The sequence below is a fragment of the Sesamum indicum genome, unplaced genomic scaffold (genome assembly GCF_000512975.1).
Source record: "Sesamum indicum cultivar Zhongzhi No. 13 unplaced genomic scaffold, S_indicum_v1.0 scaffold00163, whole genome shotgun sequence".
Lineage (NCBI taxonomy): Eukaryota > Viridiplantae > Streptophyta > Magnoliopsida > Lamiales > Pedaliaceae > Sesamum > Sesamum indicum.
Genome location: NW_011628067.1, coordinates 148,092 through 163,043, shown reverse-complemented (window position 1 = coordinate 163,043; position 14,952 = coordinate 148,092). Strand labels below are relative to the sequence as shown.

The following is a 14,952-nucleotide window of genomic DNA, read 5'->3' as shown; positions in this document are numbered from 1 at the left end:
GCAAAAGACCTCCTATTCACATTAAACTCAAACTTGGAGTCCCCTGAGGTAAAGGCTGCAGATTTTGCATTTTGACAAAGAAAAAACATATTGGGTGCTACTTGAGCATTGCCTCATCTTCTTGCATCAGTATCTGCATATTTTCTTTGAATGTTTGTGAAACTCAGAGCACTATAACAGGCAGGCTTCTTAACATACCTTTTCTGATATGTCTTTGCTTCTTCTTCTTTTGTAAGTACTTTGTTGATGTAGATAACTGAGGGAAAAAAGAGAGGAAAGCAATATGTTCTACATGTTTGTGTTATTAAAAGGTTTCAAAATCACGTCCTTAGATCTTCTTGGCTTTAACTACTTGGTATGTAGTTGTCATGAAGATCCTATAACTGATTCAAGTTTCATTTTTTTTCTTTTCCCGATTTACTTTTTTACTAGCAAATCCGGGTGTGGTGGTGGCATGGATGTTTTCTGGACGTTCTGCATTTAAATCTCGAGAACTTAATTTTCCTTTGAACTATCTTTTGCACTGGACGTAGTATTTAATTCAAAGAATGTCTTGCAGGTCAACTATTGGTTATTTAAGGGAAGAGGTTATTTGTTTGCATCTAATAGAGTATCTTCTTCCGTATATCTATCTTGTCAGATCAAAGAAATTTGGTGTTGGGCCTTAAAATCTATGCCCTTCCTATCTATGACTAGTTGTGAAGTTTCCATGCATTTCTTATGTTTGATATGCAAACCTATTTGCACATTTTCCTCCTCCTTACCCCATAAAAAAAAACAAAAAAGGAAGCTTTAGCACCAGAAGTTCTTTTCACGAGCCTGAAGGTTTTATTTTTTGCATAATGATTAAGAAAAGGATATCTGTTATGTGCAAGTTATAATTCTAATCTATATATAGGTTGTCTTTCTGATAATAATTGGGGTGTGGGTGTTACTTTCCATAACAGATTGAAAAGAAAATGCTTTAAACACATATACTGTAGTTCCAAGTGACGGCCATTTGTAGATGCTCTATGCCATAGTTGATGACCTTGTGGGACTCTCAGATATCATGACATAGTTTCACTTGATCTTTCATTTACAGATAATCTGGAATTCCTCCACTCGAGCAGAACTTTTGAAATTTGTGGAAGAGCAGCGTGCAAGCCTCAGTTATCATGGTTCATATGACCTTAACATGGTTCATATGACCTCAAAGATTCGCATTCCTTTGTTTATGAAGCATTATCTAAGGAGCTCTATATTGGCAAAGTGTACTTGAGAGTCTATAATGACCAACCAGATTTTGAAATTAGTGAGCCTGAGGACTTCTGTATTGCCCTTGTTGATTTTATATCACATCTAGTCCATAATGCACCCGCTGCAAGCATGGATACTCATGTTAATAGTGATGTATCCACTGATGGATCTGCTGAGCAGCATTCTTCTGATGATTCTTCAGCATCACTTGATGGGAAAAGCTTGGAGAGGGAGGATTTGGAATTAGTTAAAAATCTTCAATACGGTCTGCTATCCCTTCAGGTAGAAGTCTGGTGGTTTTTCATCTGACACTTTTTTAGTCACCCTTGACACCTTTTTTTCTGTAATTTCTGTAAGTTCAGCACTTGTTGACAAAGAATCCGAATTTAGCTTCAGTGGTCTCCACAAAGGAGAAGCTATTGCCCCTTTTTGAATGCTTTTTTCTTCCTGTTTCTTCATCAAGCAACATTCGTCAGCTATGTCTACTTGTTTTGTCACGGTTGACAACATATGCACCTTGTGTGGAAGCAATGGTCGCGGATAGCTCTGGTTTGCTTATTTTATTACAGTTGCTTCACTCATCTCCCAGCTGTCGTGAAGGAGCTTTGCATGTTCTCTATGCCTTGGCAAGCACGTCGGAGCTAGCTTGGGCAGCTGCAAAGCATGGACGGGTGGTTTTCATTCTTGAAGTTCTCTTGCCAATACAAGGTAAGCTGATCTCATAGATAGCGGTTTCTTAAGAATTCTATCTTGCTCTCTAAAATGGAAATTTTGTGTAGAAGAGATTCCGTTGCAGCAAAGAGCCGCATCAACTTTGCTATTAGTGAAGCTTGTTGGCCAGACTATGCATGGGCCTAGAGTGGCGATAACTCTGGCAAGATTTCTGCCTGATGGCCTTGTCTCGGTAATCAGGGATGGTCCTGGTGAAGCAGTTGTGATTGCTCTTGAACAAACAACAAAACTCCTGAACTAGTCTGGACTCCAGCAATGGCTGCATCGTTGTCTGCACAAATAGCAACTATGGCTTCGGATCTGTACCGTGAACAGGTGAAAGGACGTGTTGTTGATTGGGATGTACCTGAGCAGGCTTCTGGCCAACAGGAGATGAGAAATGAACCTCAGGTATAACTACTGTGTGCTGCAGATGTACTCTTTTGTTTTTGATTGATTACATGGATGTTCTAAAGAACGCCAATTCTGTTTAATGACTTACATCATGTATTGCTGTCTAGGTTGGAGGGATCTATGTTAGGTTATTCCTGTAAGATCCCAAATTTCCACTTAGAAATCCCAATAGATTTCTTGAAGGGCTGCTGGATCAGTACCTTACATCCATTGCCGCCTCACAATATGATGGCCAAGCTGTTGACACTGAACTTCCTCTACTTCTTTGTGCTGCCCTGGTCTCTTTACTCAGGGTGTACCCCGCTCTTGCAGATCATGTTGGATATCTTGGTTATGTGCCCAAAGTTGTGTCTGCAGTAGCCTATGGAGCAAGCAGAGAAACAATGGCTTCAGAAACCTATGTATCTGTGGATGGTTCGTCGCAACAAATTTCACAAACTCCTCAGGAGCGAGTTCGCCTTAGTTGTTTACGTGTTCTACATCAGTTTGCAGGTAGCACCACCTGTGCAGAAGCTATGACAGCCACTAGTGTTGGGACACCCCGGGTATGCTGTGGTTTTCAGCAGCCCCCCTTTTTCCCCTCCAAGAAAATATCATACAAAAGATGTGTTTATCTGATTAAACATCTGTTGCTTAGTTTGGTATTTTTCTGATGAGCTTTTTCTTCAGGTAGTTCCACTTCTTATGAAAGCGATTGGTTGGCAAGGTGGAAGCATGCTAGCTCTTGAAACCTTAAAGCGTGTTGTAGTTGCAGGGAATCGAGCAAGAGATGCACTTGTTGCACAGGGTCTCAAGTGAGCATCAATATCTCTTTAGACCCTAAGTTGTAGAATTGTTATGCATGTGAAATGTGCAGACGTGGTTAATGAAACAACAATGCACATAAATTCATCTGTGTTTTCATGATAAATTTTCTAAGATGGGTGCATAAGTAATGCAACATCATGCAATTAGTATTTATTAGATACAAAGTAATTTTTGGCCCACAACGTGCAATTATGTGTCACCTGGGCTAAGATATTGGTGGGTGATTGAGTCTGATTTTAGAATATTATTGGGATATGCATCCTGATAAAACTACTGTTGCATGTTCTCTGTGTCATGCAATAGTAACATGGCATATAATTATTGTAGGGTCGGTCTTGTGGAAGTTCTTCTTGGCCTTCTTGATTGGCGAGCTGGGGGAAGAAATGGGCTTTGTTCACAGATGAACTGGAATAAGTCAGAAGCAGCAATTGGCCGGGTTCTTGCAATTAAGGTCTGTACCATATCATGATTTGTGTGAACACATACCTTCAGATGGTGCCTTTAGAGTAAATGGTAAATGTCTTTTATATCCATGTATAGAACATTTGCAATGAACTAACATAAAATGCCAGACCAACCTTGTGGGACAGAGTGGTGCATAAATTAGCAAAAGAAATTATGTTCTGAATTCATATGATAAGTTGCTCAAGGTGGTCTGAGTTCTATTTTGTTTAATTTCTCCAGAAATATATTTGTGTTTATAACTTAATCATGGTTTTGCTTTCCATCAGATTTAGCTGCATCAAATCTTGTTGCTTTTAACCTTTCTTTTTTAAAAAATTATAAGCAGTCAGTCTTTCAACAAAGATGACTTCCAGCCGTGGGATCTTCCATGTTTCCTTTAAAAGGACAAGGAAAAACAATATGCACCCCAAAATGAAAAGCTCTAAAAGGATTAGTAGTTTACAAGTCCTTGTTAAAAGCTTTCCTTGAGGTATTGTGATTGTTTCGTGAGTTTTTTGATTAGCATGCGAGAATGCTAAGTGAATAATGATTTATTTAGGCTTAAGAAATTTAAAGCTGCTGAGAGGATTTTTGTATCTTCGTTTCACATGTATCTTTGATCTGCTTTGCACTGTAGATGCAGGCTTATTAAGGAGTTCTTCCATACTCTCGCATAGGATGGGCAGGATAAGGTCAGCTAATAGTGGGGTCTAGTTTGGATCTAGGTAATAGAACCGCCAGGATAATAGATCATATGCTCTGAATTTGTGGGTTGATCAGGCATAGTGCATGAGTTTTAATACATTTAGTGGGTAATGTTGTGACACTGCAGATTAAGAGGAAACATGGAGTGTAAATGAATTTTTGAAAAGCATGAATTGTTCTGAAATAATTTACATGCCAAATGTATGTGATACATGAATTAAATATTGAAAAGCATATTTTTTTTTGAACTAATTTGCATACCAAGTATATGTGAAACACAATCGACACATATGATGGTTTTTAGAATTTAATGGATCTTTTAGTAATTTAATATTCAGAGAAAGATGTCATATTTTGTTGTAATGAATCTTCCAATAGACGTTATTGGTGATATTCCTTTTTTTTAGTCAGTTTGGGTAAGATCGAAAGTGATGAGCTCCTGCTCAAGTATTGTTTCATTTGGTAATTTACTGAGTTGTGAAGCTCCGTGAGTACATGTATCGTGAATGATTATGCTACTCAAGATTGGTTTATGATCAGCTACCCCCAAAACCCTTCTATTGTATTTGGTCTCTGAAATATGCAACTTGTTAATGGATCTAGATTTGAAACTTTGAAATAATTAAGTAGGCTGATCAATTTGAGAATTGGAGTTCATTGGGTTTAGGCCTTGAATTGGTATCCTTTTGTCTATACCTGTATCATCCAGAATGGTACCGTGGATCACCATGAACTCTATGCTTCCTGTTTCCATCATGTCATCTGTACTTTGTGCTGACTTGTATTGAACTACTTTAGCTCTTTGCAGATCTTGGGGATCTTCAACAGCACTGAAGTGTTGTTTATATATCAAACTACTGCTGAATTGATGGAGTTGAATTAGTATCTAGTTTCTATAGAGACTAATTGCTGGACTACAGACTATGATCATGATCATTCTGTTGCAGTTTTTCGCCACAGAATATGAAATAAAGTAATTTCTACTGTGATAACGAAGAATTTTTCGCTCTTATGATCATCTACATTTCTTAGACTAAATATATTATAAATTAGTTACTGAATGAGGTTCTTTCTTATTCACTTTGTTATTTAAATAGGATATCTATGTTAGAGAAATTTCGGTTTTCCTGCGCCAAAGGGACAAATAATAACATGGAAGGAGTCTTTACTTGATACACCTACCTATAGTTGGGTATGCTTGTTTTACAATGTTCCTAAAACGGGCGTGTTCTTTTTCAGGTAGGAGATGTGGCATTGTCCATATTGCACAGTATGGTAGCGATGATGCTGAAGAGATTGTTACACCAACCCCCAGAGTAAAGAGGATCTTGTCAAGCTCACGTTGTCTTCCACATATTGCACAAGTAATATTTTTAAGTGCCTGTCCTTCTATTGGTTGTCTGTGCTCTTGTCCAAATTGGCCAACTGAAAAATCCACTCATACTTATTAGTACTTGATACACCTACCTATAGTTGGGTATGCTTGTTTTACAATGTTCCTAAAACGGGCGTGTTCTTTTTCAGGTAGGAGATGTGGCATTGTCCATATTGCACAGTATGGTAGCGATGATGCTGAAGAGATTGTTACACCAACCCCCAGAGTAAAGAGGATCTTGTCAAGCTCACGTTGTCTTCCACATATTGCACAAGTAATATTTTTAAGTGCCTGTCCTTCTATTGGTTGTCTGTGCTCTTGTCCAAATTGGCCAACTGAAAAATCCACTCATACTTATTAGAACAAAAAATTGCTAAAAAGGCAGAAAGTTATGCTTATTATTGTATCTTTTGTTTATTTACCTGGAGAGCCTGAAAAATGTAAAGGTTGATATGTGGTTTCAAATAAGTTCCATCAACCTTTGTCCTCAAATATTTGAGATTTTCAATCTGGCAGTTCTATGATTTGTCTTCGCTTAGGGATAGGAAGTCGAGGATTATGTTGATGGATATGCGAGGGTGGGGTACAGCATTTCCGACTTCTGTTAAAAGAGTCCTCTACCTACTAAATTTTTCTTGTACGTAGATCTGGTACAAGTTGGTTCAAAAGAATTATGAAGGGCTGTTCATTTTGTTTTTCCCTTCCCTCAATCTTTACTCGCTTCAACGAGCAGGCCATTCTTTCACGTACATAAAGCACTGGGCCCCTTAAAGCATTCCTTTGGTTATGAGCTTGGTTACATAAAAGATTGATGTGTGGCACGTAGAGTAAAATAGGATCAGAGCTTTATCCTACAATAAACCGGTTGCCTTGCAAGCCATTTAAAATGGGAGTCAGTTGTCCGGTATTTATGCTTATCGTCACATGAGATGCACATTGGCGACTGATTGAGCAAACAATTGTAGAACGGTCACTGGAATTGTTTCACCTCCTTAAACTAAGATATAGTTTCGCTGTAATATGCACTTAGGATATCCGCGTGTACTAGTATCCTTAAACTCCTGGTGTTTTAAAGATGAAACTTTTCATAGTTTCTTGTGCCTTTTCATGGTAATTATATTATAACACTTTCACTTTGGAAGTGGGGTAACTTTTGTTCCTTTCTTTGCCTTCCACAGAGGTTTGAGATGTTTTCGTTATTTTTTCTTTTGTTTTTAAGCTGAACTAGGCAGTGGCTAGATGGTGGCTCCATCAATATGCACATTGTTTCTCAATTTCAGAGCTTTGGTTAATGAACCAAACTCTTTCCTCTATTTCTTATGTGCAGGCAATGCTTTCTGGTGAACCGACTATTGTTGATGCTGCTGCTGCTCTGGTGAAAGCTATAGTTACTAGAACCCAAAAGCAATATCTGATTATACAGTACAGGCGCATTTTATTTTGCTCTGGCTTACCCTGGATCTAATCTTATTTCAATTGCCCAACTCTTCTCAATGACTCATGTTTATCAAACTTTTCATGGTGGTGAGGAAGCTGCAGTTTCCTCTTCTCTACCTTTGGCGAAACAAACTTTTCATGGTGGTGAGGAAGCTGCAGTTTCCTCTTCTCTACCTTTGGCGAAATGAAGTGTTTTGGGTGGCCTCTTACCTGAGTCATTGCTTTATGTACCGGAACGTAGCGGCCCAGTTGCTTTTGCCGCAGCAATGGTTTCTGCTTCTCACACTCCTGAGATTATTTGGACACACAAGATGCGAGCAGAGAATCTGATCCGTCAGGTAGCCCTGGATCTGCAACTGGAGTTTGCTACTTGTCTTTCACCCCAAGCATCTTTTGTTAACATTTAGTTACTAGGAACCCAAAAGCAATGATCCGATTATACAGTACAGGCGCATTTTATTTTGCTCTGGCTTACCCTTGATCTAATCTTATTTCAATTGCCCAACTCTTCTCAGTGACTCGTGTTTATCAAGCTTTTCATGGTCGTGAGGAAGCTGCAGTTTCCTCTTCTCTACCTTTGGTGAAACGAAGTGTTTTGGGCGGCCTCTTACCTAAGTCATTGCTTTACGTACTGGAACGTAGCGGCCCTTGCTAGTAATGTGGAGAGAAGAGTTAACTCGAAGGCCAATGGACCTTTCTGAAGAAGAAGCTTGCAAGATACTAGAGATTTCCATTGATGAAGTATCCAGAGAGGATGCCCCTAAGAAACCAAGTTTTGAGTCAGTTGAGGAGATACCTAATATATCAGAGCAGATTGAGTATATTGATGAGGAAAAGCTCAAGAGACAGTATAGGAAACTTGCAATGAAGTATCATCCTGACAAAAATCCTGAAGGGAGGGAGAAGTTTCTGGCAGTAAGAAAGCTTATGAGTGCTTGCAGGTATGCCAAATTCCTTGATCCTGTGTGAGGATCTGTCGTTACTCATAAAAAACGGAGACTATATGATTAAGCTTGAGAAAAAAAAAGAACATATAGAATCTTATAAGATGCCAGATCTTATTTCAAATGAATTAGTCGACTTGTTTAGATGCCGTTTTCACAATTAAGCTGTTCATTTGACTGGTAGAAAGTGCTCTAAAGGTATTTATGCTGTCAAGATGAGCCAAATGCTTTTTTACACATATAAATGGATATCAGTATTGGTTTTAAATATATCTTGGCTAGGAAGGAACGGGGCTATATATATATATATATTTAATTCTTAGATATGATACTACCTCAATTTAAGGTGTGGACCAAGAAATAAATTTAATTATGTAAATTTAAGTGGCTTTTGCGGAAGAGTGAAAATGTAAATCATAGGGCTTTCCTATGAGGTTTGGACTACTTACATATGTTTCCCTTTGGTTTTGTTGCTTCGATCTAATATTTCATTCTGCAATCAGTAAACTTCTTGGAATATGATCAGCAAAGTTGGACAAAATTCCTAAGTTGAACCCAACATATGAGGGTTTTTATGAGGCATGTCTTTGGCTGGAATGCAATCCTCTTTAATTGGTTGTATTTCTTCATATTTAAGCTCCATGTTTCATATTTTCTTTTTAGTGATCTACTGCTTTCTGATTCCTCTCCCTTAGGTAAGCATGCAAGGATTGCAAGGTCCCCAGACTTGGAGATTGTTGCTTCTCTTAAAGGGCCAGTGTATTCTATATAGGCGATATGGGAATGTATTAGTGTTAATCAATATCCTATGCTCTTAAGTGCCATTATAGTGGACAAGGATGATTACAATTTTCTTTCCTCTGATCGAGCACATCTTCTAGTTGCATCCTCGGAGCTTGTTTGGTTGACGTAAATTCATCATCTGCCTTTAATTTCCATATCGTTCTTCTTTAGATAAGTACTTTGTAAATGTACTTTTGCTTATGCTATTTCCATTTAACTTTCAGGTGCGAGTCTTCATCATTGAATGGTGAAGAGCTTGAGAGAGATGGTGGAATACCTCTTCTTGCAACCCTCCTTTCCCGTTGCATGTGTGTGGTCCAACCAACAACTCCTGCCACTGAACCGTCCGCTACTATTGTTGCTAACATAATGCGAGTCAGTTTGAAAGTGCGAGAACTGAGATGCTTGTATTTTCAGGATTAGTTGATGACATTGTTCATTGCACTTTATATTTCTTTCTTTTTCTTTCTTTTTTGTCTTCCATCTTTTTTTTAAACTCTTCTAATGAAGTTCATCACATAATTTTCTTTTAGTTAAATTTGCTACACTTGGTGAGAAGACAATGGTGATGTTCCCGGAAGTGCTTTAGTATTGGTGTTCCGTGGTGCAGGTGACTATATATGCTATCATATCTTTTTTATCATTTGTCACCTAATGTTTTGTGTTGCCGGGTTCTCATTTTTTTGGATTTTTGACTAATTGGAGTGTATTTCTTCATTGTTTTTGCTACTCTGATTTAATTTTTCTAGTAATAATAGCATTTGTGTTCTACCAACTTGCATATTTGCTTCTTCGCTGCTGAAACTCTGTTGTTCTCCATTTTCAACTTTTTTGTTCACAGCATATATAGTCAACTAACATATTGTAGAACTCTTGTAAAGTTAATCTGCTCCTGTGGTAGAGATTGTGTTCTTGCTTGAGTGTTTGGATCCACGTTGAAGTAACTTTCTCCTCGTTTATACAACTCTCTGACAGCATAAGAATTGGAGGGTGATGAATACAGTTGTTGAACAAAACCTTCCAGCCGAAAAGGTGAGAATAGATCTATCCTCATACACTCTCATTTATTATTTAAACGGGTATATAATTGAAATAATACATAAGTGGTGTTCACACTTTTATTATAGTATAATATAATAATATATATAACTGTAAATAAAAAGAATACTAAGTTATTGCGTATATTATAAATTTGTGAATAATTTGCTATTATACTTCTTCATTTATGAGTGCTATTAAATAATTTTATAATTAACATTTAGTTTTTAATTTATTTGCATAGGATAATGGAGATAGTATTTGTCATTTTTTATATTTCTTCTTTTTTATGATGACAATTATCTCTTATAATAATATATTGTTAAAATTATGTATACTAACTTTGTAATTAGTGAATTTATGTAAAATCAAGTTAGTAGTTGAATTCTAACTTTGATGTTATATGATGATTGGATTCTAACGGAAATGGTTTATATGCAAATTATATTGCATAATAATAATTATTTATGATTTATGATATATTAAAAATTATTTGTACTGAGAAAGTCACCATTATTTTATTTATTTTATATTTTTTCACTTATTAATTAAATTTCTTATTTTATTTGTGGTGTTGTGGAAAAAAAATATTTTAAAATTGATGGAACGAATTGGAGTGCTACAACTTAAAATTTTAATTGATTATTTAATTTAGAGATCAATTAAGAATTTAATGATTTAGAAGTTACATATTGCTAGAAAAATTATTAAGTAGATCAAATATTTTAATGCGGTATATATGTTAAGTAGTAAGACATCAATTATTTATAGGCTTGTTATACGCACACACATATATATAATTATATTTGTTGTCATTATTTATGGTTTAATGATTTTGAATTTGAATGTTTATAAATTTTTACAAATTCGGTTTGAAATTTGACCAAATTCGTAAGAATTTGTAAAAGTTAAAAGATCAAAAATCACATCAATGGCTAAATAAGTCAAAATTAATTTTATATGTAAATATTTGGGACCACGTGACCAAGGCACTTATTTGTATTTTTTGAATTTTAAAGTAATTATTTTTAAAGAAATTGTCTACATGCGTATTATATTATACAATTATATTTTTTTATATTATATATAATTTACTATAGAAACAAAAACATATTTATTTGCATACTTAGATTAAGAAAATTGAATTAATTGTACATAAATTATTTATAATTATATTAGTATTTTGTGATTTATTATATACTACTAATGATATTTTTATATTATTATATTGTTACATATAGGGTAAATTATATTTATGGTTTTTTTTTTTTTATTTTCTGTGTACCAATGTTATAGGACAAATTACATGTTTCTGATTCTAGGACAAATTACATATTTCTGATTCTTACTTTTAAAAAATCTATATGCTTTATATAATTATATTTGTCATATCATTTATGAATTATTTTTATTCCATATTATTAGATAGATATTTATTTGCTTTATTAGGCAATAAAAAAAATTGATTTAATGTACAAAATAAATAAATAGTCCATATGGTTATTATATTTATAATTATAATTGAATTTATTGTATTTATAGTTCTCATGTAGAGTTAGGAGCTAGGATATAAAATGATGGCCTTATAACTGATATTACGTCATTTAATTAATTGTTTTGGGGACATGTCATATATATATATATAAGATGATGTTAATATCATTATATATTTATTTTTATAAGTGTAAAATTTTTTATCAATATTTTTGGATCAATTCCTAACGAAAAAGGGTTAAGCCTAAAACAATGAAAGTTTCAGTGTGTGTAACTTAGAACTTTTTGGAGGAAAATGTAATTTTTTATTTTTAAGTTAATCCTAAATTTATTCATTAATTATGTCAAGTTAGTTGCTTATTTTGTTAATAAAGTTTTAATGGCAACTTAGTTATTTCTTTAATTAATTTGTTAATCCATAATAATAACTAGTTAATTTTTATGGACTAGTCGTCATGTACATAATAAACATTAACATTATTGTGTATAAATTTTTATAGATTTGGTTTGAAATTTGATCAAATCCGTAAGAATTTGTAAACATTAGAGATCAAAAATTATATTAGATAAAACACGGTAGCTTGTGAAAAATATATAATAAAAAAGTCAAAAATAATTTTATATGTAAATATTTGGACCACGTGACCATGACATTTATTTTCACTTCTTGTACTCTAAAAAAATAGGATTTTTAAAAAAATTATTTACATGCATATTATATTAAAGGCTAAAATAATAAAATAACAAAATAATTTTTTTCTTTTTTTTTTTTGTGCACTCTCTGTACTAAAAAAAAGTAATTAGTTAGACTAAGAATAATTTATATACTAAAATTGTCTACATACATATTATATAGTTATATATATTGTTTATGAATAGTAATTATAATCATATTCTTCATATTATTATATATTTTTTCGCTTTATTAGGGGATAAAAAAAGATGAAGATCAAATTAAATAAATCGTCTATATGGTCATACTTAATAATTTCAAAGTTAGTTGTTCCTTGTTTTGTCATTTTCCTTTTAATTAATTTTGTTAATTTATTATGTGGGTAGTTATTTTTTTGCACTAGTTGTTGTGGTATTTTTACGTGTATATAATAAATAAATTTTATAATTTTAAAAGTAATAATTTGTTTGGTAGTGGTTTTAATAATTAAATGATATCTTTTGTGTTAAGTTTTAATAGAAAAAAATTTAGATGGATAAGTCAGTTTTCTAATTTTATATGTAAGCTAATATTATTACTTTAAATTTTGATTTTGAATAACATAAAAAATTAAAAAAAAATTAATTTGTTTACATTAAAATAAAACTTCAATTTATTGAAAAATTATAATATATGTTCAGAGTTTATTATCAATGTATATAACCAAACATTACTAACATATCCTTGCTTTGGATGTTTTGCAATACACTTTGTAAATAGAAATTAATTTTTAATTTATTTAAAGATAAAATTCTTATTTCATTTATTAGAATTTGTGGTAAATATTTATTAAAATTACAAGTTCTCTAACTTTTTATTTCTTAATTGTCAAAGTTCATTAAAATATTTTCAATAATAATTTAATTCAAGTAATTTATCTCAAATTCTATTTAAAAGTTTATTTATTTCATATTAAAATAAATAATTTGAAAATAGGAGAGAGAATATTCCATGTTTTTCAGTTTTTTTATTAAATTATGGGCAAAAAGAATATTTATCTGGTTAGGTAGTGTCTTAAAAATTAAACTTTATGAAACAGAATTTTACTTGTATATTATTAAGTTTTGAAATTACACTTATATGTTCTGTCAAAATTTTTCATTTATATTTTACCTTTTCCGATATGATTTTATCTCTTTCGATATGATTTCAACGTAAAATGTTGACCTTGGCAAATAAAAATTATATAAATTTTGAATTTCGTCAGTCATTGAATTTTTTTGTGTATATTTTTGTACTTAGGATGAATATAGGTTATGTATATAGAATGAAGTTAATATTATCATATATTCTTTTTATAAGCATAAACATATTACATATAAATATGATTGAGGGGTAAATTTGTGTAATTTTTTTGCTATCGTCAATATTTTTCGTCCAATCCTTAACAAAGAGGGTCAGATTAGAACTTTTTTTTTTGAAAAAAAGTGTAATTCCCATTTTTAAAAGCGATATAAGTATAATGAATCTTAGATTAATCATTTCTTAATTATCTTCTTTAATCATATTATATTATATTATTTGATATGTTGAGGTGGATAAGTTATTTGGTCCTTATTTCGTATTATATTTAGATTTAATGGTGACTTATTGTTTTCATGAGTAGATTTGAATGTATTCTAATTATTCATATCCTATTTATATTGTAGCTATTACTTAATTTTGTTAAATTTATAATTATAATCATATTATTAATCCAACGATGGGAATGCATACCTTTAGTTTTTCTTTCTTTTTTCACTTTATGTACTCTAAAAAATAAAATTAATTATTTAGAATTAAGAATAATTTATGTACAAAATTAAACCTAAAATTAAATAGTAATAGAATTTTTAAAGAATCTACATGCATTTTATAATTATATATGTTGTTTATTTATGAATTACTATTATAATCATTTCATATTATTAGATATATATTTATTCGCTTTATTAGGCAATAAAAACATTTGAATTTATTGTACAAAAAAGTAAATAGTCCATGTTTTAGTATATCTGTAATTATATATCATATTTGTGTTTATATATTTTCATGTAAAATTAGGAGTCTCACACACTAGCATACCAAAAAATTCACACACTAGCACTTCTCTTGCATTAACTCCACTCCCGCCGGCCAGCGACTATGGGGACGCCGGTGACGAGGAAACTGACGCGGGAGATGGGGCGAACGTTGACGGGCAGAGCGTGGAAGACACCATGGAGATTATTGAAGACAAATCGCATTTTTGCGCCGAGGAAGATGAAGTGATGGATGGTTGTTCAATGGCGGAAACCGGCGAGTTATTGCCTCTTTCACACTCACATGGGCTTTGGGAAGGTAAGGGCGATTTTTTGGTCGAAAATAACGTTCATTTTCATGCTGGTTCGTCTTCCCCAAAACTAGGGTTTCGCGCCGCCACAGAAGACGAAAAATCGCTTGAGGAAGATGAAACGACGCCGGTAATTTTGGCCATGGCTAACGATGATGATCGGATCCCTGATGGTAGGGGAGACTACCCATTGACTAAAGACGCGATCTTGACCACGTTTGATGAGAATAAGATGCGCCAAAAAAAAATTAGGGTTTTCCAACGACTCTTTGAGCTCTTTCAATGGCTGATGCGCAGAGAAAACCTTCCCCATCGCAGGGTTTCTTCGCCTAGCTAATGCCGTAGTTGATGATGGAGATGAGGACTTCAAGAAATCACTCATGGAACTGAAACAAAGGTGGGAGGAACGAATAGGAGTCGAAACGTCTCGCCGGCGAACCACGCTGCTGCGGCCTGAAGATGAACCACCTCTCGTCAAAGGATTGTGACAGGCTGTCCAGCTAGTTTTCCGGCCGGCAACAAGGAGATTAACGCAAGA

The 14,952-nt window shown here is 33.5% G+C and overlaps 2 protein-coding genes and 1 long non-coding RNA gene across 5 annotated transcripts; all 3 read left to right on the top strand.

The window, feature by feature from the left end:
- On the top strand, nucleotides 1-3,643 carry LOC105179449 (dnaJ homolog subfamily C GRV2-like). Of its 2 annotated transcripts, XM_020691331.1 has the most exons (7): nucleotides 1-48; nucleotides 1,085-1,521; nucleotides 1,602-1,947; nucleotides 2,019-2,361; nucleotides 2,677-2,909; nucleotides 3,034-3,158; nucleotides 3,499-3,643. In XM_020691331.1, the coding sequence occupies exons 2-4, from the start codon at nucleotides 1,369-1,371 to the stop codon at nucleotides 2,210-2,212; spliced, it is 693 nt and encodes a 230-aa protein (XP_020546990.1). In that variant the 5' UTR covers nucleotides 1-48; nucleotides 1,085-1,368; the 3' UTR covers nucleotides 2,213-2,361; nucleotides 2,677-2,909; nucleotides 3,034-3,158; nucleotides 3,499-3,643. The 2 variants fall into 2 exon arrangements, with proteins under 2 accessions (XP_020546990.1, XP_020546991.1); XM_020691332.1 differs by lacking the exons at nucleotides 2,677-2,909; nucleotides 3,034-3,158; nucleotides 3,499-3,643 and adding an exon at nucleotides 2,472-2,670.
- Nucleotides 3,644-5,792: 2,149 nt separating this feature from the next.
- On the top strand, nucleotides 5,793-7,249 carry LOC105179448 (dnaJ homolog subfamily C GRV2-like). The gene is made up of 2 exons (XM_020691330.1): nucleotides 5,793-5,969; nucleotides 7,023-7,249. The coding sequence occupies exons 1-2, from the start codon at nucleotides 5,814-5,816 to the stop codon at nucleotides 7,158-7,160; spliced, it is 294 nt and encodes a 97-aa protein (XP_020546989.1). The 5' UTR covers nucleotides 5,793-5,813; the 3' UTR covers nucleotides 7,161-7,249.
- A 538-nt stretch (nucleotides 7,250-7,787) lies between these two features.
- Nucleotides 7,788-9,936, top strand: LOC105179446. Of its 2 annotated transcripts, XR_002286345.1 has the most exons (4): nucleotides 7,788-8,073; nucleotides 8,772-8,985; nucleotides 9,084-9,469; nucleotides 9,701-9,930. It is a non-coding gene; the product is annotated as an uncharacterized LOC105179446 (long non-coding RNA). The 2 variants fall into 2 exon arrangements; XR_849291.2 differs by having other exon boundaries at nucleotides 9,084-9,936.
- The last annotated feature ends 5,016 nt before the right edge of the window (nucleotides 9,937-14,952 follow it).